Source organism: Haematobia irritans, chromosome 3 (genome assembly GCF_050003625.1).
Source record: "Haematobia irritans isolate KBUSLIRL chromosome 3, ASM5000362v1, whole genome shotgun sequence".
NCBI classification, from domain to species: domain Eukaryota; kingdom Metazoa; phylum Arthropoda; class Insecta; order Diptera; family Muscidae; genus Haematobia; species Haematobia irritans.
The window spans coordinates 172,345,748-172,373,638 of NC_134399.1; the positions used below are offsets into that span (position 1 = coordinate 172,345,748).

At 29.2% G+C, this 27,891-nt stretch overlaps 1 protein-coding gene across 4 annotated transcripts in view; it reads left to right on the forward strand.

Annotated features, from left to right (window-relative positions):
• Positions 1-27,891, forward strand: part of prage (RNA exonuclease prage) — a 236,648-nt gene that overhangs the window by 177,064 nt on the left and 31,693 nt on the right. For 3 of the 4 annotated variants that reach the window (XM_075298514.1, XM_075298513.1, XM_075298512.1), the window contains one exon: positions 6,308-6,733. The exons of the other annotated variant lie outside the window; for it this stretch is intronic. In XM_075298514.1, coding sequence (XP_075154629.1) covers positions 6,308-6,733 — 426 coding nt within the window. The remainder of the gene's footprint in view (positions 1-6,307; positions 6,734-27,891) is intronic. 4 annotated transcript variants of the gene reach the window in all.

The following is a 27,891-nucleotide window of genomic DNA, read 5'->3' on the forward strand; positions in this document are numbered from 1 at the left end:
AAATATTATTTCTATTAAAATACATATTTTTAATTTTGTTTTGTCAAAATTTTATTTTTATAGAAAATTTTGTCAAAATTTTATTTCTGTAGAAAATTTTGCCAAAATGTTATTTCTATAGAAAATTATGTCAAAATTTTATTTCTACAGAAATACAATTTTTCAATTTGGTTTTTTTTTTTAAATTTTATTTCTATAGAAAATTTTGTCAAAATTTTATTTCTCTAGATTTTTTAATTTTATTTCTATAGAAAATTTTGTCAAAATTTTATTTCCATAGAATTTTTTTCGATTTGTTTTGTTATTGTTGGTTTGTACTTCAATCATATTTGTTGTTTTGATCTCAGCCTTAAAAACATTGCATTGACTAAACTACCTGTTGTAGCTTAACCAACAGAGGAAAAGAATGTTTGTCAAATTTATTTGGGCAAAGCCCTATAGACTGCAAGATGGTTGGATGGACGCACGTTTCGGAATTACCACAATCCCCATCAGCATCCAAAACTATCAAGCAATTATCAAAAAATTCTGGTAGTTCGCCAAACTCAAATTAAACCACATTTGAACTTTCCGAAGAAAGGTTTATTATAGTCGGCTTTTGCTGAAAAAAAAACTGTACGAATATTTCTCTTTTCCTTTGCCAATTTCAAATCATCGATTTGAGTGCAGTTGGCTGGGTTTATTTTGAGCATGCTTCCTCTTACTTCATTCGTTTTGTTTTGTTATTGCTAGTTTGTACTTCAATCATATTGGTTGTTTTGATCTACAAGAGTAGCTTAGCTAACAGAGGAAAAGATTTTTTTTAATTTTATTTCTATAGAAAATATTGTCGAAATTTTATTTCTATGGAAATTTTTGTCAAAATTCTATTTCTTTAGAAAATTATATCAAAATTTTATTTCTATACAAAATTTCGTCAAACGTTTATTTCTTTAGAAAGTTTTGTTAATTTTCTAAAATTTTTGAGTTGAAAGCTAACAACAAATATAAAACAAATTTATTACACAAAACGAGTCAAAATTCTAAAAAAGATAGAATGGCCAAGGGCACCAATTTTAGAGGCTTGTCAGTATGGTTCCGATCCAACTTGGGTCTCAAAATTTTGGCTCATTACTTGGTCAACATATCTAACCATACAAAACCATACAAACTATTTGTGTTATTTCATCCTTTTATGCAATAAAATATTTTTGATCTTTTTGTATAGGAGGTACGTGAACAAGTGTCCGATCGGAACCAAACTTCACATTTGTCTTAGTTTTGACCATCAAAGTTTCACTTTCCTCCTATTTGTGTCCACTAGCTGTATAGGAGCGAAACACTGTGCGATGGGTTGTAGGGTCACTGCGGATGTATGTGACTTTCATTATTTCATAACTCTCTATTTTACATGATTTCAAATATGAAATCATAAACCATCATATTTATGATGATAGAAAACACAGATTTATGCATGAATAAAAGTCCCCATGGAATTTACCACTCATCGGGGGGTTAAATCAACGTAGTTTAACGATTCTATTGAGGTCCTTGAATTAATCAGGAAATCCAGTAAATTGAGAACATCTTAGGAATATACAAACCAACTGTAAATTGTTTGTCACCGAATATTCTACACAGTTTCATATTTAATATTCCACCATATTTTACAAAATATCATTAAAGTATATATAAATAAAATTCATATTCGAAAAACTCTTGACCCATCTCAATGATACATTTTAAATTTTATACTAAATATTAATAATTTACTATGGAATTTCCCTGTTATATATTCGAATAATTTAACTCTATGAAATTTTATTGTTTCCATGGCAATGTAATTTAAATTTAGGATGACCCTAGTCACGTTCTGAAAATCGGTTTAAAACTTGTCGTTCTATTTACATCCAATGCGTGTCATTCACCCGATTATGAAAATATTAATTAGTTATTAATATAAAAAAGTTCATCGATCTCTAGGAAATACAAACGTGTACTAAAGTCGAAACTAAAGCACATCGACCTTCGTACAGAATATATTTTCAGAATTTTCAGAATGAAATAATTTTGATCGTTCTTTGGAAAGAACATACCTATAATAGTTAAATACCCATAAATACATTTAAATATTTATAAATATTTTTAAATATATATGATAAATATATACTTTTTTTAATTTTATTAATTATATTACATTTAATTAAAATAACGATATTTTCATTACATCTGAGTAAAAAAATCATATTTGGTTATAAGGAAGATTTTTGTAAATACACATAATTTATTAATTATATAAAAAATAAATTTAGTACTAGAATTCTGTGGCGTAGTCCTTATTTTTGAAAACTTCTACGCATCTGCGTGGCATGGATTCGATAAGGTTCGATACTAGTGAGAGCCTGAAGAACGAAAACGGCTTATAGCTTGCAAAATAATACTATGATGGATTCCAAATTTGTTTGCAATTGATGTGACTGATTCGCCTTCATGGTAATTACTGATAAATTTTTCTTTTATATGTAGCGAGTACTTATTAGAGTGGGCTTCTAGAGCCTCCTGGAAGAGCAAATTTCGTCCCATCCGCCTGATCAAGCCAATTAATTCAATTGTGGTTGACAGTCTTAGATGACAGTAGAACTTTTAACCCAATCCATAGAGGAGAATATATAAGATTTAACCATGCCGAACTTTCGGATATGATTAATTTGTTTAGATCTTTATATCCCATGTTCTCAGAATTTTTCTGGCTCTTATCCCAAATCAAATATAAATTAAAATTTCTCACAAAACTCCCCAATAAATTATAAGCACCGATTTCGACCAATTTTTGCATGGGTGTTTGCGGCCATATAAGAACACCATGTACCAAATTTCAGCCGGATCGGATGAAATTTGCTTCTCTTAGAGGCTCCGCAAGCCAAATCAGGGGATCGGTCTATATGGGGCCTATATATAATTATTGACTGATGTGGACCAATTTTTGCATAGTTATTAGAGACCATATACCAAAACCATGTACCAAATTTCAGCCGGATCGGATGAAATTTGCTTCTCTTAGAGGCTCCGCAAGCCAAATCGGGGGATCGGTTTATATGGGGCTATATATAATTATTGACCGATGTGGGCCACTTTTTGCATGGTTGTTAGAGATCATATCCAGACACCATGTACCAAATTTCAACCGGATCGGATGAAATTTGCTTCTCTTAGAGGCTGCACAAGCCAAATCTGGGGATCGGTTTATATGGGGGCTATATATAATTATGGACCGATGTGGACCAATTTTTGCATAGTTGTTAGATACCATATACCAACACCATGTACCAAATTTCAGCCGGGTCGGATGAAATTTGCTTCTCTTAGAGGCTCCGCAAGCCAAATCGGGGGATCGGTTTATATGGGGGCTATATATAATTATGGACCGATGTGGACCGATTTTTTCAAGGTTGTTAGAGACCACATAGTAACACCATGTACCAAATTTCTGCCGGATCGGATGAAATTTGCTTCTCTTAGAGACTGCACAAGCCAAATCTGGGGATCGGTTTATATGGGGGCTATATATAATTAAGGACCGATATGGACCAATTTTTGCATGGTTGTTAGAGACCATATACAAACACCATGTACCAAATTTCAGCCGGATCGGATGAAATTTGCTTCTCTTAGAGGCTCTCTCTGCAAGCCAAATCGGGGGATCGGTCTATATGGGGGCTATATATAATTATTGACCGATGTGGACCAATTTTTGCATAGTTGTTAGAGACCAACACCATGTACCAAATTTCAGCCGGATCGATAGCTTGTTTCGTTCGAAAGTTAGCGTGATTTCAACAGACGGACGGACGGACATGCTCAAATCCACTCAGAATTTCACCACGACCCAGAATATATATACTTAATGGGGTCTTAGAGCAATATTTCGATGTGTTACAAACGGAATGACAAAGTTAATATACCCCCATCCTATGGTGGAGGGTATAAAAATAAATAAATAAGGAAATAGTCTGCTGTAGAAAATCTGTAAAAATTTTAATATTGAAAAATGTATATAAAAATTTTGTTAATAAAATTAAGATTTCGACACATAGAACCAGTCCTCAGTGTGGTGGATTTCACAAATGCACGAGAAATCAAAATGGGAGTTCGATCACCATATATTTATGAAAGAACAATTTATTTCTAAATAAAATTGGGCTGCATATCAATATGGATTATATTAATGGCATATAGCATTCCAATCAGTAAGGAACACTGATCAGTGGGCAATATTTAGGCCCCTCCTCCTCAGGAAATAATTTCACAATTGTCTTAGCCAAAGGTTAGGTTTGGTTAAAGTGGCAGCCCGATTAAGTTTCAGGCTCACTTATACTATTCAGTCCATTGTGATATGTCTTAGCCAAGCTGAGTAAAATTATAAAAGAGCACTTGGGCCCCCAAAATAAAACCCTGAGTTAGGTTAGGTTAAGTTATGTGGCAGCCCGATGTATCAGGCTCACTTTTTTAGACTATTCAGTCCATTGTGATACCACAGTGGTGAACTTCTCTCTTATCACTGAGTGCTGCCCGATTCCATTTTAAGCTCAATGACAAGGGACATCCTTTTTATAGCCGAGTCCGAACGGCGTTCCACATTGCAGTGAAACCACTTAGAGAAGCTTTGAACCCCTCAGAAATGTCACCAGCATTACTGAGGTGGGATAATCCACCGCTGAAAAACTTTTTGGTGTTCGGTCATAGCAGGAATCGAACCCACGACCTTGTGTATGCAAGGCGGGCATGCTAACCCTTGCACCACGGTGGCCCCCTGAGTTCGATCCCAGCCCAAATGCTCCATTTGCACCCTATTATATGCCGAGGAATAAATAGGAGTAAATTCAGCGAAAAATCCCCAATACTAACAACACTGCTTATATCCGTTATTAATTATATTAATATATTGTATGCGTCTCAAATTCATTAATGGACATTTCATGCTTCCATCTAAATACATTTTTGTATTACAAATTTATTTCGGAAATATCTTTTTGCACCTCAAAAAAAAAAAAAACACACTGGAAATGCAAATTCATATCAAACTATTGACAAATATGCCTGCTTGCCTATGTAACATATATTTATCACATTTTATATTTAGCATCGATTTTATAATAGTTAGTTTAAAAATAGCCCATCAATGTAAATATTTTGAATAGAAATTCCTATATCTATTGTTTTTCTTTTTTTCGCTAATTGTTGTAGGCCTTTTTTAAACTAGTTAGCTTTTTTTGCATATTATTGATAACACTAATCTAGTTTCTGGGAAAAAACTCTGAGCAGCAATGCTCTCTTATGGGAATTTCCAACAAAAACCCAATGAAGAGTCCGTTAAGTTGTCGTACAAACGAAATGCAAGAAACACTCAATGTCGTATGGTTTGTCGGCATTTCTGAGGGAGAAAAACCCGATGTCAATGAAACAGACATCAAGAGAACAAAAAAATACAATATTTTGTTTTGTTTTGATTGTTGGAAAAAGCCAACAACAAAAAAAAAACAGGAGAGTACACACACACTTTTTGACCACATGCTAGAATTTTTAGTCACCCCGTCATACGAATATAACGTGGTTATCCGATCCCACCATCCTCACCATAATACAACAATGAACAACAAACAATTGTGTGCGCGTGTGTGTTTGCCGAGGGTGGGGAAGATCTAATGAATGAGTCATTATAAAATTCACGATATTAAAATAACGTCACAGTTATTATTGCTGTTATTGCTACTGCTGTTGTTGGCCGCCGCAATCGATGGCATTCGGCTTTGGTATCTCGTCGTCGTCGTTGTAGTCGCATTGTGTTGTTGCTGTATTTTTTGCTATATTAGGGAATATCACACAATTCATTTAAAATGTTCAAAACTCAACGTTGTGGTTAACAGTTGTCAGAAATTATTTCACCAAAACAGACGTTCAATGAAATCAGCAACGATCAAAAGAATACAACAAAAACAATTAAAATTAAAATTATTACTTTTATATGCAATTACTACAATAAAGTGAAAGAATTGAAAAGTGTGAAAAAATAACGAGAACAAAATTACAAAGCAAAAAACAAAATGTTAAGAATTAAAGAAAAATTATTTAATTATACGCTGAGTTTTTGGCGGACAAATAATGTCATATTAGGAGGTAAAAAAAAAAAAAAAACAAAACAAAAAACAATATTTCACTTTGTTTATGTGAAAACAACAATAGCAAAATAGTTTGTTACAAACACCAAAAACGACAATCTAATATTGAGCATTACGCTCACACTCTTTCTCTACTTGTTGTCTCTTTCCAGATGACACTATGCAACGTAATAGTAGCAAAGCAAGTCATACAACATCTCCATCATCTTCATCCAACAACAACAACAATAATAAATCCCACCATCATAACAACAACAACAGTAATAAAGATCATCATGCATCCCATCATCATAGCTCTACAGCGAACGGTAATAAATCAAATAATCACGATTCCTCCGATTCGGGTATATCAAACGGCCATCAACAGCAGCAGCATACCTCAACATCTGCTACGAAACAGCGCAAATCTCGCGGTAATAATAAACGTCAAGATGGCGCTGCATCAAACCCCATATCTAATGCTCAACAGCAGCATCAAAAACGCGGGGGCGGCACATCAACGGGTTCCATTGTGAATGATTGGTTACAAAATGATATGTATTGTTACGAGAGACAGTTTATATCTTCATGCGGCGAAGGTGAGTCAATCTGAAATCAAGTTTCCTAAGTTTTTTTTGTTTTGAATTTTGCTTTTGGTTTTTGTCTGTTAACTTCTTGGATGAGTGTATGAATAATATTTCGTTATCAATTGAATGGGAATTTGAGCATAACATAACAGCCATAGTTTGTTTATGTTAACTAGGTGACTAGGTGTGAATGTGACATTATGACATTTTAGTAAAATTAACACCAAAAATTACAACATTTTCGTAATAGCTACGTTCGAGTACCCAATAATTTTTGATAATTATCACAAATATTTACCTGAAGTTGTTCATTTACATCAAAAAGCAGCAAATGAGAGCCATAGAGAGAGGGATATCAAATTTGACATTTGAGAAATAGAGAATTGGAGATTGGAGAATTTGCTAGTTTTTTTTGTATTCCCACCTGTTTTTAGCCGAAAACAAATTATACGTGTAATATATTTCACAGTGTCAATTCAATGTATAGTAAAAAATATGAATATGTTTATTGTAAATTGGTACTGAATATCATTCGCGCCAATTTTAGCAAAGAGAGTAAAATGCATTTTTACTCTCTTGTAAGTTTTTACTGGAAATATACGTATGTAAACAGAATATTATCATTCGAAATGCCGAATGTAGCATAGAACTCTTTGAAATTATTGTTAATTACATTGTTGGCAGTGATAAAATTAAATTGAGTTCAATGATAGGTAATAGCCAATTATGGCCTCCCATCATACTTACTATTATTCTCATGAACCTTAGTTAGACTTTAATTGTCACTTAGTATAGAGCAAATTGAATACATTTTCATGGAGATTTAATTTTAACTGAAAAATTTATATAATTGAAGTTCCTAAATGACCTAAATTACATGCTTATTACATGTATGGTTTGAAATATAGTTAGCTAACCTTGCTCTAACGGAATTCGAGTAAAAAGTAAAAGTAAATTAATTTAAATGTTGACAAAATTGTCTACAGAAATAAAATTTGCACAAAATTTTCTGCAGAAATAACATTTTGATAAAATGTTTTCTATAGAAATTAAATTTTGGCAAAATTTTCTATAGAAATTAAATACTGACAAAATTTTGACATTTTCTATAGCAATACAATTTTGACAAAATTTTCTATAGATATAAAATTTTGGAAAAATTTTCTATAGAAATAAAATTTCTATAGAAAAAAAAATTCTATAGAACTACAATTTTCACAAATTTTTTTTAGAAATAAAATTTTGACGAAATTTTCTATAGAAATAAAATGTTGACAAAAACTTCTATAGAAATAACATTTGGACAACATTTTCTTGAGACATAATTTTCTATAGAAATAAAATTTTGACAAAATTTTCTATAGAAATAAAATTTTGACAAAATTTTCTACAGAAATTAAATTTTGACAAAATTTTCTATAGAAATTAAATTTTGACAAAATTTTATCAAAATGTTATTTCTATATAAATAAAATTTTGACCAAATGTTTTCTATACAAATAAAATTTTGACAAATTATCTATAGAAATAAAATATTGACAAACATTTCTATTGAAATAAAATTTGTGTTTTTTGGTTTTTTATTCGATCTTCTCTCTTTCAAATAAATAAAAATATTGATATTTATTTGAAATAAAATTTTGACAAAATTGTTAAAGAAATAAAATTTGAATAAAATTTTCTATAAAAATAAAATTTTGACAAAATTCATAATAAAAATAAAATTTTGACAAAATTTATAATAGAAATAAAATATTGACAAAAAAAAATTCTGTAGAAATAAATTTTTGATACAATTACTGTAGAATAATACAATTTTGATAAAATTCTCTATAGAAATAAAATTTTGATAAAATGTTCTATACAAAACAAATGTTGACAAAATTGTCTATAGTAATAAAATGTTGACAAAATTTTCTATAGTAATAAAATTTTGACAAAATTTTCTATAGAAATAAAATTTGCCAAAATTTTCTATAGAAATAAAATTTTGACAGAATTTTCTATAAAAATAAAATTTTGACAAAATTTTCTATAGAAATAAAATTTTGACAATATTTTCTATAGAAATAAAATTTTGACAAAATTTTCTATAGTAATAAAATTTTGACAAAATTTTCTATAGAAATAAAATTTTGACAAAATTTTCTATAGAAATAAAATTTTGACAAAATTTTCTTAAGACATACAATTTTGACAAAATTTTCTATAGAAATAAAATCTTGACAAAATTTTCTATAGAAATAAAATAAATAGAAAAAGTTTTCTATAAAAATAAAATGTTGACAAAATTCTATTATCGTGAAACGTTTTTATTTGTATTATCGTGAAAAGTTTGATATATTAACCCATTAAAATTAACCTCTCATAACTGGACATCTCACAAATGTGGACAAAATTTAGGTGACCGTGGGTGTCCAGTTCTGAGAGCTTTCACTATATCGAATTATGGCATCCGTAACCTACTGTTAATGATATTTCTATACATATTTTTATATGACTACTTAACAAAGCCGAAGTAATAATTAATATGATATATATTTTAGTTTTCGCATGTCAATTGCGGAAGATAATTTGAGTGCAATAAACAATACACTTCATTGTTTATTACACATTTATCTAGAGGCGGACCTCTGGCATTGATATAAATTACCAACATCCAATATTTGTTTAAACAAAGTTATAATTAATATTGCAAGGGGGAAAAAGCTTGATTATTGATTTTCTCTTGTCAAAAATTGCAAAATATAGGTAATTATAAATTGATTGTTTACATGATGACAAAAGAAAGGTAGATAAGTATGAGGAAGCAAATTTTTAAAATGTAAACAAGATAAAGATATCATAAGAACAATTGGTGTGAAGTTTTATCTTTTTGGGGCAACGAATGTGGGATTGTTCCTTGTATCCCTCGGGGAAAATCACAAAGAAAAGTATTTCATTGGTAATAACACCTGTTTTATTTTTAAATGTTCAAAAAGAATAGGAAGTAATAATCAATTATTTGTTGCAATATTGAAAATATATTTTCTTGTTTTATACATATGACTTGCAATAAATATTGAAAAAAAAAGGTTTTATAGATAACTTCCTTAATGACTAGCAATTAAAGGTATTAAAGTGTTCCTTTTTTAATTTATATGATTTATGGCTTCCCTAAGATATTTTAATTGTTATTTAGCTGCTATTTTTATTTGTTTACTACATGGCTAGCTTCCATTGAAATATTAAGTGTTTTTACTATACTATAAATAGCTTACGATATTTACTATTAGCCAATCATCAGTAGTAGCCATGTCTAGTAGTATTATTTAGTATAGTTTATGAATAATTTGATCCCTGTATTGTTTGTTTTTTTTTTCGCAAGACATTTGTTTATTCATTCATGAATGTGTTTATTTTTTCTCGTGAAGAAAATACACGTCAGTGTTGTTTCTGTATAATACTCTGGCCACTGCAATAGGTTTCGTTTTCAATAAGAGGCCCCTAAAGTGTATGCCTAAATATGAGTCATATCTTTAAATGGTTTTAATAATTTCCCCATTTCTTTTGATAAATTTTGCATTTGGTTTTGTTTAACAGAAAAAAAACACAAAAGTAGAGTACAAAAAATGTTATCATGTTTTATAGAATATCTAAAGCTTTTATTTATTATGACAATTTGACTTTGGGCTAATCAGTCATTTAGTCAATAAACATCGAAATTTTTAATTTATAACAAAAAATTAGAATTCTGTCTGGGCCTTTTTTTTTGATATTTGAAAAGTAATCTAAAAAAAAAATAAAAGTACCACAAAATGCGTCTGTAATATTTCCTTTTGAGAAATTAGAAATTTCTTAAGAGAGTTTCATCATCTCATTGTTTTGTGTACTTAATCCGTACTCGTGTGAATGTAAATTTATTAGGGTGGCAATGACCCAAAAATTTAATACGTTTCAATATAGAATGTAAATTTTAAAATTAAATGTTTACGATGCTTTCTTTTTAGAAAACGTGGTAATAAAATCAATAAACCCGATATATCGTTGTGAATTCAAAAAAGAAAAACAAAATAATAATTGATATTAACATGAGGATATTAATGAATGGAAGATGATATATATAATACATCTAAATTTATATACAATACATTTATATATAATACATTTAAATTTAATTAATTATTTTAAGTTAATAACTAATATACAATAAAATTTATACCTCTATGTGGAGAACATGAAATACTCGTCATGGGTACACTGATAGAAAATATTGTCGTTATTACACATATTTTAATACCGCCCCCCCTCCTATTTGGATGGGGTTACATTAACTTTGTCATTCCGTTTGTAACACATGGAAATCTTGTTCTAAGACCCCATAAAGTATATATATTCTGGGTCGTGGTTAAATTCTGAGTCGATCTAAGCATGTCCGTCCGTCTGTTGAAAACACGCTAACTTCCGAACGAAACCAGCTATCGACTTGAAACTTGGCACAAGTAGTTGTTATTGATGTAGGTCCGATGGTATTGCAAATGGGTCATATTGGACCACTTTAGTGTCCATATAAACCGACCCCCAGATTTGGCTTGCGGAGCCTCTTAGTGCAGCAAATTTCATCCGTTCCGCTTGAAATTTGGTACGTGGTGTTATATATGGTCTCTAACAACCATGCAAAAATTGGTCCATATCGGTCCACAATTATATATAGCCCCCATATAAACCGATCCCCAGATTTGGCTTGCGGATCCTCTAAGAGAAGCAAAATTCACCCGATCCGGTTGAAATTTGGTACGAGGTGTAAGCATCCGGTATCTAACGACCATGCAAAAATTGGTCCATATCGGTCCAGAATTATATATAGCCCCCATATAAACAGTTTTCCAGATTTGACCTCCGGAACCTCTTGGAAGAGAAAAATTCATCCGATTAGGTTGAAATTTGGTACGTGGTGTTAGTATATGGTATCTAACAACCATGCAAAAAATGTGTGCATATCAGTCCAGAATTATATATAGCTCCCATATAAATCGATCCCCAGATTTGACCTACGGAACCTTTTTGAGACGAAAAATTCATCCGATCCGGTTGAAATTTGGAATGTCGTGTTAGTATATGGTCTCTACCGTGGTGCAACGATTAGCTTGCCCGCCTTGCATACACACGGTCGTGGGTTCGATTCCTGCTTCGACCGAACACCAAAAAGTTTTTCAGCGGTGGATTATCCCACCTCAGTACTGTTGGTGACATTTCTGAGGGTTTCAAAGCTTCTCTAAGTGGTTTCACTGTAATGTGGAACGCCGTTCGGACTCGGCTATAAAAAGGAGGTCCTTGTCATTGAGCTTGACATGGAATCGGGCAGCACTCAGTGATAAGAGAGAAGTTCACCAATGTGGTATCACAATGGATTGAATAGTCTAAGCGAGTCTGATACATCGGGATGCCACCTAACCTAACCTAACCTATGGTCTCTAACAACCATGCAAAAATTGGTCCGTATCAGTCCAGAATTATATATAGCCCCCATATAAACCGTTTCCCAGATTTCATATCCGATCCGGTTGAAATTTGGAATGTGGTGTTAGTATATGGCCGCTAACAACCAAAATTGGCCCATATCGGTCTATAGTTATATATATCCGATCCCCAATCACACAAAAATTGGTCCATATCGGTTCATAATCATGCTTGCCACTCGAGCCAAAAATAAAAATGTTATTTCTATATAATTTTTTTCAAAATTTCATTACTGTAGAAAATTTTGTCAAAATTTTATGTCTATAGAAAATTTTGTCAAGATTTTATTTCTAAGCATGTCAAAATTTTATTTCTAAGTTTGTCAAAATTTTATTGCTATAGAAAATTATGTCAAAATTTTATTGCTATAGAAAATTTTGTCAAAATTTTATTTCTATAGAAAATTTTGTCAAAATTTTATTTCTATAGAAAATTTTGTCAACATATTATTTATATAGAAAATTCTTGCAAAATTTTATTTCTACAGAAAATTTTTGCAAAATTTTATTTCTATAGAAAATTTTGTCAAAATTTTATTTCTATAGAAAATTTTTGCAAAATTTTATTTCTTTAAAAAGTTTTGTCAAAATTTTATTTCTATAGAAAATTTTTGCAAATTTTTATTTCTATAGAAAATTTTGTCAAAATTTTATTTTTATAGAAAATGTTGTCAAAATTTTATTTCTTTATAAAGTTTTGTCAAAATTTTATTTTTATAGAAGTTTTTGTCAAAATTTTATTTCTATAGAAAAGTTTGTAAAAATTTTATTACTATAGAAAATTTTGTCAAAATTTTAGTTCTATAGAAAATGTTGTCAAAATTTTATTTATATAGAAAATTTTGTCAAAATTGTATTTCTATAGAAAATTTTGTCTACATTTTATTTCTATTGAAATTTTTTTCAAAATTTTATTTTTATAGAAAATTTTGTCAAAATTTTATTTCGATAGAAAATTTTGTCAAAATTTTATTTCTATAGAAAATTTTGTCAAAATTTTATTTCTATAGAAAATTTTTGCAAATTTTTATTTCTATAGAAAATTTTGTCAAAATTTTTACAAAATTTTATTTTTTTAAAAAGTTTTGTCAAAGTTTTATTTCTATAGAAAATTGTTGCAAAATTTTATTTCTATAGAAAATTTTTGCAAAATTTTATTTCTATAGAAAATTTGTGAAAAATTTTATTTTTTTAAAAAGTTTTGTCAAAATTTTGTTTCTATAGAAAATTTTTGCAAAATTTTATTTCTATAGAACATTTTGTAAACATTTTATTTCTATAGAAAATTTTGTCAAAATTTTATTTCTATAGAAAATTTTGTCAAAATTTTATTTTTATAGAAAATGTTGTCAAAATTTTATTTCTTTATAAAGTTTTGTCAAAATTTTATTTTTATAGAAGTTTTTGTCAAAATTTTATTTCTATAGAAAAGTTTGTAAAAATTTTATTACTATAGAAAATTTTGTCAAAATTTTTACAAAATTTTATTTTTTAAAAAGTTTTGTCAAAGTTTTATTTCTATAGAAAATTGTTGCAAAATTTTATTTCTATAGAAAATTTGTGAAAAATTTTATTTTTTTAAAAAGTTTTGTCAAAATTTTGTTTCTATAGAAAATTTTTGCAAAATTTTGTTTCTATAGAAAATTTTTGCAAAATTTTATTTCTATAGAAAATGTTGTAAACATTTTATTTCTATAGAAAATTTTGTCAAAATTTTATTTCTATAGAAAATTTTTTCAAAATTTTATTTCTATAGAAAATTTTGTCAAAATTTTATTTCTTTATAAAGTTTTGTCAAAATTTTATTTTTGTCAAAATTCTATAGTTTTAAAAAATTTTCCATTAAAAATTATTGATTCAACAAATTTTTTAATTGAGACAAACAACAATCTCTAATTGTTTTTTTGTACTTGAAGTCAAGTTTGAATTTAAAATTATAATTTGAGGTTAATACGCTTATGACGGACTTCAGTAGTATCTGAAGAAATCAGCCAAAACAGATTATATTAAGATTTTTATTATATGTATATGCGAAACTAATTTAATTCACTGAGTGCTGCCCGATTGCATGTCTAACTCATTAACAAAGGACTTGAATAAACTCGTACTCCCATCTGCAGGCTAAAGTGCAGCAATCAGAAGAGTATTTTGATGTCTGGAAGTATTATGTATGCGTCCAGATGGGGTATAAGGATTGAAGTGAATTAAATTACAAAGACTAATCTTAAAAAAACAAATATAAATCTGTATTAAAATTATAATATATATGTGTAAAAAAAATAAAACAAAATATAAAAAAATAAAATAACACTAAATTCAAACGTAAATTAAACTTCTATTTAAAAAGTGTATAGATAATTAAAATTCCAATTAAATTAAAAACAAATTGAGATTTATACGGAAAGCTTACGTTTTGTTCATATAGAAAATATGATTATTTATTGTCCTATCAATATGTGTTTTATGCATAAAATAAAAATATAGTCCACATTGATAAATCGGGATTTTAAAAATTATTTTTGAAGACTAATTCATTTTAATTTTTTATTTTTATAAAAATTCAAATATATACTCTAATGGTTCGACTTTTTGTTGCATTTACTTAAGCAATGTTCAGATTTTTATATTCACTAAATATCCTCAATCTGTTACATCTCATTATATGAGTACCCTTTTGTTACATCAATATCAGAAATTATGAAAATAACGCTGTATTCTTTCTAATCAGCTTACATCAATTACATAATGTGTAGTACTGGATTAAAAGTTTATGACATTTACTATAAATATAAGATTTCCGGTATTTTTTCTATTTAGCTTTATTATAAGCTAGACATTCGCCAATTGCCTATTAATATAGAAACAAAAGGCGCGCACCTCAAATGATGCAGCTAGTGCGTTTTCGTCATCATAGTGGCATTGACTATGTAAATATTGAAAAAGCACATAATCGTTTGGGAAGCACATGTAAACTAAGCACTGAAAGCTGAAGTAGTTTAAACAGATTTGATTGAACAAGATGTCCATTATTGTGGACATAACTGTATGTTACGTTATTACAAGAGATGCACCCATAAATCAATTGATATCAGAATTCTAAGACTCGGATTTAACTTTCAGTGATGTTGAATCCCAAAATTGAATGGCGATAGCTTGTGCACAGTCTACACTGCATTGTTGAAAGGGTTCAATATTGGGCCTATTTTCATAAAAATAAAATATTCGCAATTTACTTCTTTTGAACTAGCAGTTAAAGCCTAACGGAGCTTCATGAAAATGGCCATAATGTGGCTGGTCAAACGAGAGCCGCATATTGGTTTAAAAGTCGACTCGTAGGTCTTTTGGAGATGGATTTTGATGCCCAATTTTTGGGCAACTTCTTTTAAAATATTTGGTTTATTGGCTATAGGGGAGAGATGATTAATTTTGGGTCATATATGCTACCTTCTTATTTTTCGGAATCGAACTTAGAACCACGGTTGCCACAGTTGGTAGAATTCTATAAAAAAGACAGATTTTTTATTGTTTGGTAGATTGGTAGAATGTTTAAGGTTTTTGTAGATTTTTCAAAATATTCCTCTTCAACTAAGAGGTAATTAATAAATAGAAATAAATTTTTCTATTGAAATAAAATTTTGACAAAATTTTCTATAGAAATAAAATGTTGACAAAATTCTCTATAGAAATAAAATTTTGACAAAATTTTCTATAGAAATAAAAAAATTGGCAAAATTTTCTATAGAAATAAAAATTTTACAACATTTTATACAGAAATAAAATTTTGACAAAATTTTCTATAAAAATAAAATTTTGACAAAATTTTCTATAGAAATAAAATTTTAACAAAATTTTCTATAGAAATAAAATTTTGAAAAAAAAAAATCTATAGAAATAAACTTTTGACAAAATTTTCTAAAGAAATAACATTTTTTCATTAGTTTTGTTTTGTTATTGTTGGTTTTTTTCTTTAAACATTGTTGTTGTTTTTTTTATTTCAGCTTAAAACCATGCATTGACTAAACTACAAGTGTAGCTTAACCAACAGAGGAAAAGAATGTTTGTCAAATTTATTTGGGCACAGCCCTATAGACTGCAAGATGGTTGGATGGACGCACGTTTCGGAATTAAAATTTTGGCAAAATTTTTGATAGAAATAGAATTGTGACAAAATTTTCTATAGAAAAAAAATTTACAAAAATTTTGTCAAAATGTTATTTCTATAGAAAATTTTGTCAACATTTTATTTCTATAGAACATTTTGTCAAAACTTTATTTCTATAGAAAATTTTGTCAAAATTTTTGTTCTATAGAAAATTTTGACAAATTTTTATTTCTATAGAAAATTTTTTTTTAAATTTTATTTCTTTAAAAAGTTTTGTCAAAATTTTATTTTTATAGAAAATTTTGTCAAAATTTAATTTTCAATAGAAATAAAATTTTGTCAAAATTTTATTTTTATGGAAAATTTTCTACAGAAATAAATTTTCTGTCAAATGTTCTATAGAAATTAAATTTTGTTACAATTTTCAACAGAAATACAATTTTGAAAAAATTTTCTATAGAAATAAAATGTTGACAAAATTTTCCATAGAAATAAAATTTTGAAAAAATTTTCTATAGAAATAAAATATTGACAACATTTTCTATAGTAATAAAATTTTGACAACATTTTCTATAGAAAAATAATTTTCTACAGAAATAAATTTTTTACAAAATTTTCTCTATAGAAATAAATTTTTATAAAATTTCCAATAGAAATAAAATTTTGACAAAATTTTCTACAGAAATTAAATTTTGAGAAAATTTTCTATAGAGATAAAATTTTCTCTAATTTTCAATAGAAATACAATTTTGTCAAAAATTTTCCATAAAAATAAAATTTTGACAAAATTTTCTACAGAAATAAAATTTTGACAAAATTTTCTACAGAAATAAAATTTTGACAAAATTTTCTACAGAAATAATTTTTTTTTTTTGGAAATTAAATGTTGTTACAATTTTCAATAGAAATAAAATTTTGTCAAAATTTTCTATAGAAATGAAAAAATAATCTACTAAAACTTTATTTCTATAGAAAATTTTGCCAACATTTTATTTCTATAAAAAATTTTGTCAAAATGTTATTTCTATAGAAAATTGTGTCAACATTTTATTTCTATAGAACATTTTGTCAAAACTTTATTTCTATAGAAAATTTTGTCAAAATTTTAGTTCTATAGAAAATTTTGCCAAATTTTTATTTCTATAGAAAATTTTGTCAAAATTTTATTTCTTTAAAAAGTTTTGTCAAAAATTTATTTCTATAGAAAATTTTGTCAAAAATTTTATTTCTGTAGAAAATTTTGTCAAAATTTTATTTTTATAGAAAATTTTGTCAAAATTTTAGTTCTATAGAAAATTTTGCCAGAAATTTTATTTCTGTAGAAAATTTTGTCAAAATTTTATTTGTTTAAAAGTTTTGTCAAAATTTAATTTTTATAAAAATTTTGTCAAAATTTAATTTTCAATAGAAATAAAATTTTGTCAAAATTTTCCATAGAAATAAAATTTTGAAAAAAAATTTCTAAAGAAATAAAATTTTGAGAAAATTTTCTATAGAAATAAAATTTTGAAAAAATTTTCTACAGAAATAAAATTTTGAGAAAATTATCTGTCAAAATGTTCCATAGAAATTAAATTTTGTTACAACTTTCAATAGAAATAAAATTTTGCCAAAGTTCTCTGTAGAAATGAAATTTTGAGAAAATTTTCTATAGAAATAAGATTTTGACAAAATTTTCTATAGAAGTAAAATTATGACAAATATCAAACCCTTTTTCGGGAGGTTCAAGTGTAGTTCACTTTGGGTTGAGTGAATTACCCGAATTTATTCTGATAATTGGTTGATAGTTTTGCTGCAAGTAGAGGATGCTGATGAGGAATGTGGTAATTCCGAAACAGCTGTACATCCAACCATCTTGCAGTCTATAGGGATTTGCCCAAATAAATTTGACAAGCATACTTTTCCTCTGTTGGTTAAGCTACACTTGTAGTTTAGTCAATGCATGGCTTTAAGCTGAGATCAAAAACAACAATAACAAATGAAATTTTGACAAATTTTTCAATAGAAATAAAATTTTGACAAAATTTTCTATAGAAATAAAATTTTGACAAAATTTTCTATAGAAGTAAAATTATGACAAAAGTTTCTAAAGAAATAAAAATTTCTGTAGAAATAAAATTTTCTAGAAATAAACTGTTGACAAAATTTTCTATGGAAATAAAATTTTGACAAAATTTTCTTTAGAAATTTATTCTACAGAAACAAATTTTTGACAAAATTTTCTATAGAAATAAACTTTTTACAAAATTTTCTATGGAAATAAAATTTTGACAAAATTTTCTTTAGAAATAAAATTTTAATAAAATTTTCTATAGAAATAAGAATTTGACAAAATTTTCTATAGAAATAAAATTTTGACAAAATTTTCTATGAAAATAAAATTTTGACAAAATTTTCTAAAAAATAAGATTTTAACAAAAACACTCATGAATATCATTTGGTCCATTGTAATCTATATTCATTGGTTTTGACAAGTCCTTATTTCAAAGCATACTCGAATGATGAGGGTAACCTATAAGTGATTACCGGTATGCAATAAATCACTCATATAATCTTAAAATAAATTATAAAGGCATTGGACATACTTATACTACTTTAACTATCTGCGCTAATATTACATCCAACTCTTTACGTAACAATACGTAAAGGGGACAAGTTATATATATAATCACTGAATTTTATAATTCTATAAATCATGGAAATCTTAAGTATAATCTTTTGAATTTCAAATCATAAAGCTAGTTTCTCCTTCTGTATACTGCATATGAAACTAAATATGTAGTCACCTCCCAATACGAATAACCAGTAGGCATTTGTAAGTCACATAATTCATGGCATTTTAACGATTTACGCATTTTTTCGTTTTTTTCGCAGACAATCAGTGGAACTCAAATAATATTATTTTAGTGTGGAAAGCAAAAACTTGTTATATGAATGAAAATTGCTCAATTGCATTTAACTAAAAATAGAATCCAAAATTAAGTCATAATTTTATTTGATTTTTTTCCTAGCAATTATCTGTCTTTGGTTGTGGGGATAAAAAGTGTCTATGTATGTGATTCATTCATATTTTGCGATTTAGTAAGAGTTTGGGGAATAGCAAAAATTCCTTTTTTAGGCAAAAAAAAAAGATTAAATATTAATCGTTCAAATAAATACGTGAATCATAATCGAAAGAAAAAGGAATGTTATCACTCAAGATTTGGAAGCACATGGTCAAATATTTTTAGAAAAAATAAAACTGGATGGTAATAAAATTTGGTGTGAGATCAGTCACTAGAGATGAATAATAAACACCTGATGTTTACTTTGTAGATTTTTAATGACTAAAATACAGGTGGAGGTGATATGTTTTAAAATAGATTGCTAAGCCATGTTCATTTGAAATTCTAGATAATCTTTAGGCACGAAGAGCATTTATGCGTATTTATACTTTGTAAATAATTTTAATATTTATTTTGGCTTAATTTCTATTAAAAATAACATCAGTCAATTGGGCGCCAGCTATAAAAAATTTTCTTGAACTATAATTTAAGGTACTGCTATCGCATTTAAATTATATGCTTTTGTACGGTATAATTCGTCTATTTCTATCGAAATCTACTCAACAATGCATCACTATAACTTATGCACATAAGTTGGGCGCCGGTTATTTTAACATACTGCTATCACCTTTAAATTATTTGCTTTTGTGTGGTATAATTTCTATCGTTTGTTTGAAATCTACTGCAAAATGCGTCACTATAATTTACGCACCAGTTGGGCGCCGGTTCTTAGCAGGTGCTAAGTACCATGCGAGCTAATGGGACATGAAGAATCATAATGTTATACATTATGTTTCAGTGTTGCTTAATCCACATTTCCATAGTCTCTAGTACGATCTGGCTGGGTGAGATGATTCAATTTGGGTCTAATATGTTAATTTCCTAGAAACTTACATACAATAATCATTTCTCCCTGGTTGAACTATGTTTCTATTACAAATAATCTCTGTCGTTGGGCGCCAGTTATAAACATTTTTTAAATTTTTGGCTTCCAAAATGGGTTACTATAACTAATGCACATCCGCTGGACGTAAGTTCTAGTCACAGGCTGAGTGCAGATAACACTAAGCATTAACCTCACTTTTGTAATGACACACCGACTCACACCTTGCACTTTACCACGGTCAAATTGGTAGAATTGGGCAACGAATCCATACAGCATATTCGATTGATTTGACCCCGTATAAGTTATTTTTGTTTTTAAATTTAAAAGACACTCGCTGGAAACTTCCTCGCGGAAGTCACCGTTACCACTGTGTCAGGCCACGAAAAAACTGATTTTTTTAGACGACCAACATAGGCTGCCCCAAAACTCTAAACGAGATGGCTAAGCAGTTCAACTGAGACCTGTCTGAATACAGGGATTACCAAGATAGGTTAAAGTGGCAGCCCAATTAAAATTCAGGCTCACTTAGACTATTCAGTCCATTGTGATAATTACCAAGGTGGCTGCAAAATGGATCGTCATGACCTTTTATATGCAATGATAACTAGAATTTGTTGGTATACCTTCAGCAAATGTTCGGCTTTATGTGTAAAACGTAAGCTGACTTTGGTACTTATCGCGGGAAAAACCTGATGGGTTCAATCTGATAGCAGTTCGTAAATGAAATTTGATTCGTAATTAAATAAAAAATGATAATAACAACTTTTCCTGCCTTTCATACTAAGCGTCATGGTTTCTTGTTCCAGTTTTCACCGAACACGAAAAGGATTTTTAGCGGTGGACTAATTCTGGTGACATTTCTGAATGTCTTAAAGTTTCTTCGCCGTTCGGATTCGGTTATGAGCCCGAGCTAAACATAGAGCTGATCATCACTCATTCATAACACAACACATATGGTACACTATGATTAAAATAAGGGGCTGCCATCATACCTAACCTAATCTCACCTAACATTCCGGAACGAAATTTTGGATTAAAGAAGTTCTTTCTTTGATGATTTATTTTCCCAAATGAAATTTTAGATAAAAGAACTTTCTTTGAACTTTCATTTCATAAAACACACCATACCTAACAACAATAAACATAGTCATACAATAATAAAGATGAGATGATTAGATTAAATGAATATTTCACTGGAATTCAATCACCTAACCTAAATCATACACTTTCTCTAGAAGTATTAGACTACAGGTTCAATTACTAGGAAGTGTTTTTCAATAATACCAAAAATATATTAAAGCTTTTGTATTTGTTTTGATTTTTGTTATCGCGTAGAAGGTCTGATTGGGGGAATCCTATAGTTACCATAGTGACACCTACCTCAATTTTTCTATCAAATTATTTCAAGTGTCATGATATTATATCATACAGAGATAAGCTAGTATCGGGAGGGAAATAAAATAATATGCACTAAAAATGTGAATAATGTTGATACGTTTTGAAAATAGTCACCCAGCAAAACATCGGGTGAAGAGAACAACTGCTTACCAAGAGCATTTCTGCCATACCGCATGCTTGAGAATAATTACTTACCACCACCGAATAGTTTAGATTACCACAAACCACATAGCCAATATATTTCCCGTTTATTTCTCACACAATCTCGATATAACTCGTAATATATAATTTTTCCAATTTATCCTAGATCCAATGCCGGAATTGATATTAGCCAGAATGCATGCATTTACGTTAACATTTAATATATTCTATGTGAATTCCTTCAATGTTGATATGTGTGCAAATCATTACTGAAGCCACATTTGTAAAAAAAAAGAAAACCAAACCATACATCTTAACTTTTACATTTCAATTCCTTAAAATCACATGAATTGATACGAGCACTTGATATATCATGAAAATTTTTCCACAGTTCATTCTATTAAAACCTATGAAGAATCTTCTTGTGTGCATCATATTTTGCTAACTAATATGAACATTTGTAAAAAAAACATACATCTTAACTTTTACATTTCGATTCCTTAAAATCACATGAATTGATACAAGGACTTGTAATACCATGACAATTTTTCTGCAATTCATTCTATTAAAACCTATGAAGTGTATTCATGTGTGCAGCATAGTTTGCTAACTAATATGAACATTTGTAAAAAAAAAAAAAACATACATCTTGACTTTTACTTTTCGATTCCTTACAATCACATGAATTGATAATAGGGATTGAAGTATCGTGATAATTTTTCTACAGTTCATTCAATTAGAACCTATGAAGAATCTTCTTGTGTGCATCATATTTTGCTAACTAATATAAAAATTTTTTATTCCAAATATAACATGCATTCGATTAATATATATACTAATTGTTATAAGCAAGTGGAAAGGCTTAACCATTTCACGGCAACCTATTTTAGAGGAATTCAATCATTATCGGCATGTGTGAAAAACATAACTACGAGGGTTGCCCATCAAATAGATGTTTTGAATGTTCAAAAATGCAAATGTTTGAGCCGATGTGTGAGAGCTCGCATTGTCGTGGTGAAAAGCGTTCCGTCTTAGGCGGTTGGATTTCCTGATTTATTGGAAGACAACTGGTAAACAAATAGTTATGTACCACTAACAATTGATTTTCCAGTATTCCGAAAAAAACAAGCGATCATTATTTGGAAGTGTTTCTTACGCGAGCAACTTTTGTTGGATTTGGCTCATCTTGAAAAATTGGTGTTTATTTTCGGGCTCTTAAGCGTACAATACTTTTTTTGAGCGAAGGACAACTTGTGTGGGATCCAACGAGAACATACTGATTTGAGGGTCAAATGCCTACTTTTGTCTCAATCTAATGATAGTTCACTTGACGATCTTGCAATACCAGCTCGAACATAGAATCAATGGTTTCCAAAACAGTTGTTGTTTTTGGAGTTTGGAGGACCTTCACGAAATTCCTCTTAGAGTGAACTACGATCTCAATTGAATTCACAATACCATCGATAAACACTGACCCTTGGCTGAGTTAATCTACGTTGAAAGTTGTAAAATATAATCACACAAAAATGTTCACGATTTAATTACATTTATTAGTTAACCGTTGAAGTTGCTGTAAATATCGCAATAAGAGCTCATATGTCAAAACGTTCTGAATACGTATGGTACTTAGACTAATCAGTCCATTGTTATACCACATTGGTGAACTTTTCTCTTATCACAGAGTGCTGCCCGATTCCATGTTAAGCTCAATGACAAGGGACCTCCTTTTTATAGCCGAGTCCGAACGGCGTTCCACATTGCAGTGAAACCACTTAGAGAAGCTATGAAACCCTCAGAAATGTCACCAGCATTACTAAGGTGAGATAATCCACCGCTGAAAAACTTTTTGGTGTTCAATCGAAGCAGTAATTGAACCCACGACCTTGTGTATGCAAGGCGGGCATGCTAACCATTGCACCACGGTGGCTCCCTACTGAGTACGTATAATCTACCAAATGTCAAGCCTTTCGACAGTTCTGTCAATTGGCAGATTACAACACTATGGTTTCCCAATTCCGTGAAATAAAATGCAGCCCTCGTATGAGCCAATCATTTGGGAAAATTTGGGACCAGTGTTTGATACCTATATCTTATAAAAGATCTTCGTGAGGGATTCATTCTTCATTTTTTATTATTCAAACTTCATAATCCCGACAAATTAGGTTATCAATAAGGGGATCACAATTACCTAACCCATGAAAAATAGAGAATTGATTTGGACTAGTATCAAGGTGGATCCGTTCAATGATAACCTATTTCATAAAAATATACCAATTATTATTATGTGTGCAAATCATATGAGCACTTTTATGTCAAATATATTTAGCAATAGATTTTATGATATATCTAATACATATAAAGGGTGATTTGTTAAGAGCTTGATAACTTTTTTTTTAAAAAAAACGCATAAAATTTGCAAAATCTCATCGGTTCTTTATTTGAAACGTTAGATTGGTCCATGACATTTACTTTTTGAAGATAATTTCATTTAAATGTTGACCGCGGCTGCGTCTTAGGTGGTCCATTCGGAAAGTCCAATTTTGGGCAACTTTTTCGAGCATTTCGGCCGGAATAGCCCGAATTTCTTCGGAAATGTTGTCTTCCAAAGCTGGAATAGTTGCTGGCTTATTTCTGTAGACTTTAGACTTGACGTAGCCCCACAAAAAATAGTCTAAAGGCGTCAAATCGCATGATCTTGGTGGCCAACTTACCGGTCCATTTCTTGAGATGAATTGTTCTCCGAAGTTTTCCCTCAAAATGGCCATAGAATCGCGAGCTGTGTGGCATGTAGCGCCATCTTGTTGAAACCACATGTCAACCAAGTTCAGTTCTTCCATTTTTGGCAACAAAAAGTTTGTTAGCATCGAACGATAGCGATCGCCATTCACCGTTACGTTGCGTCCAACAGCATCTTTGAAAAAATACGGTCCAATGATTCCACCAGCGTACAAACCACACCAAACAGTGCATTTTTCGGGATGCATGGGCAGTTCTTGAACGGCTTCTGGTTGCTCTTCACTCCAAATGCGGCAATTTTGCTTATTTACGTAGCCATTCAACCAGAAATGAGCCTCATCGCTGAACAAAATTTGTCGATAAAAAAGCGGATTTTCTGCCACTGATTTTGGTAATAAAATTCAATGATTTGCAAGCGTTGCTCGTTAGTAAGTCTATTCATGATGAAATGTCAAAGCATACTGAGCATCTTTCTCTTTGACACCATGTCTGAAATCCCACGTGATCTGTCAAATACTAATGCATGAAAATCCTAACCTCAAAAGAATCTCCCTTTACTATCATTTCTTTTCTGAGAATCTAAAAAAATACTTCAGTGTACAATGTATACAACATATACTAACCATATGTATTTGGCAAATATACAATACGAATATACCCCCTAAAATATATGATAGTTAATTTATGTTAACTTTATGTATAACAAACTAAGGGGAAAAACTTCAATAATTCATATATAATCTATGTTCATAGTTTTCGTTTCAGAAATTACGTGACATTATTGGTTGCGTTTTTAGTATAACTTCTTGATGAATTGTTGCTTTATCATATAAATAAAAATAAAGTTATGGATGAAAAACAAAAGGAATAACAAAAATTCACTATTACCAGCACATAACTTTGGGACAAACAGAATGAGAACTGCCGAATATATCATATTCCATATGTGTTATAAAATGTATAAATAACAATTGTCTACCATATATATATTGAAGATACACATAAATATTAATAAATTTTCATTTTTTTTTTTTGTTAATTGTATCCATATAAAACAATGAACTATTGAGACGGTAGCACCTAGGCTCCTACATCGTAATGGGCCGTTTTAATATGCCCATAATATTTATGAAAAAAACTTTTTCTATAAACCTCAATCAGCGAGTGTGTAGTGCCTATAGTTAGGTTGCCAGTGACCAACATCGAGGTCATATATTACCTTATAAGTATATTTATAAGCAATTTTTTTCGGTGGATCTTGAAACAATAGTGGCAATATTGAATTGGCAAATAAATAAAATAAAAGAGAGAAAACATTATAACGATGAATAAAAATTTAATTATTTTTTAATTTGTTTTATGGCAACGTTTGAATGCTAACAAAATTAATAATAATAGAAGAAGAAAAAAAAAAACAAAATACGTGTACAAATCCATATGGATATTATTGGCATGATTGGACTTAGGCAATCATGCCAAGATATTTTTTATATAATATATGAACAATATATTATTATACAATTCCTTATTTAAATGCAAACTACTCGGAAAACTTGTAATAAATATGTCTAATTTTGGCGATAGTAGAGTTGATACAAGCTATTTAAAATATTGAAATTTTGATTAGTTTAAATATATAGAAAGTTTAAATATATAGAAATATATATTATTATTATAATTTTTTTTTTATTGTTCAAAAGCAAAAAATCTCGGAAATATAATTAAATTTTAGAATAAGTTTAGAATTGTTTGAATTGCTTACCTTTGACACGAATTATTCTCTGCAAACGGCCATCTTGAGATGTTAGAGGCTTTGGTATTTTTTACTGCCACCCTTACCTTCCTAAATACCCCAGGCGCAAAGATTGAACGGATTGATATCAGGGATGGAAAATACAATTTTTAAGAAAGTACAAAAAAGGTATTTTTTTGAGCGAAAAAGTACATTTCACTAAATTTTAACAAAAATTCCATTGGAAGATTATTGTCAAGAGCTCCTTTAGACTGAATTTGGATTGTCAACTCCTCAATTTTAATTATTTTTTTTTCGTTTTATATCCGCTTATAAAGACTACATTAGTATTGTAATCACAATTTGGTAGATTGGTAGAATTCATGGTATTTCATAAATTTTCTGTAGATAAATAAAAATAAATTTTTGACGAAATTTTCTATGGAAATAAAATTTTGACAAAATTTTCTACCGAAATAAAGTTTTGACAAAACTTTCTATAGATATAAAATTTTGACAAAATATTCTATAAAAATAAAATTTTGACAAAATTTTCTATAGAAATAAAATTTTGACAAAATTTCCTATAGAAAAAAATGTTGACAAAGTTTTCTATAGAAATAAAATTTTGACAAAATTTTCTATGGAAATAAAATTTTGACAAAATTTTCTACCGAAATAAAGTTTCTACAAAACTTTCTATAGATATAAATTTTTGATAAAATTTTCTATAAACATAAAATTTAACAAATTTTTCAACAGAAATAAAAGTCCCTGATTGATATTACCAGTCTAATTTTATGTTGTGCATCGGTCAGCTTTTGCACTTTTTGGAACATCAATGGCTTTAGTCCCAACTCATTGCGCAATATGTGTTACATCCGTGCTCACGATATGTTCAGCTCACAAGCAAGTTTTCTACCACTGCGACGTGGTCTTTGATCAACTCTGGCCTTCACTTTTTTGGAATCATTTTTGGCATTTTTTTCAATTACTCCTATTTGGCTGTTTTTCGCTCAAAATGCTGTTGTAAGCTTGTAAACAAGAAAATGAACTATCACTCGAATAAATCGGTCAGCGGTAAGGCGAACGGTTTATAAATGATAACACCCAAGAGTTAATTGCAATACATATCACCCATCTGTATATCTCTACCTCTAGCTGGAAACTCACTAGAGATATCAAAGTGGAAGTATCGTCTTTTCGCCGAAATCGCAAAAAAAACCAAAGTCGATTTTATCATAATTTTAAAAAGTCAACTTTTTGGTTATCATTACAATCCATAGTACTCACTTATATTTGACGAATTTAGATTTTAGATTTCAGGGAAAATGTTGTTGAGAAGTGCCTTCCTCAGCATAAATGCCATTGTACTCAGTCATTTACTTACTATTTTTGAGGGTTTTGAGGGTTTTGCTGGCATCTGTCATGTCTGTCAGTCCATCTGGAATAACTAAAATATTAAATTAAATTAAATTATAATTTAAATAAAAATAAACTAAATCAAAGAAATTTTAATTTTTACTAAATTATTTGAAAAATTAAATAAAAAAATGCAACTAATTAGACAATAAACTGTAAACAAGTGTGCTGTCGCCCAACGTATCCGTTCGTACGTGCTGATTCTTTATTG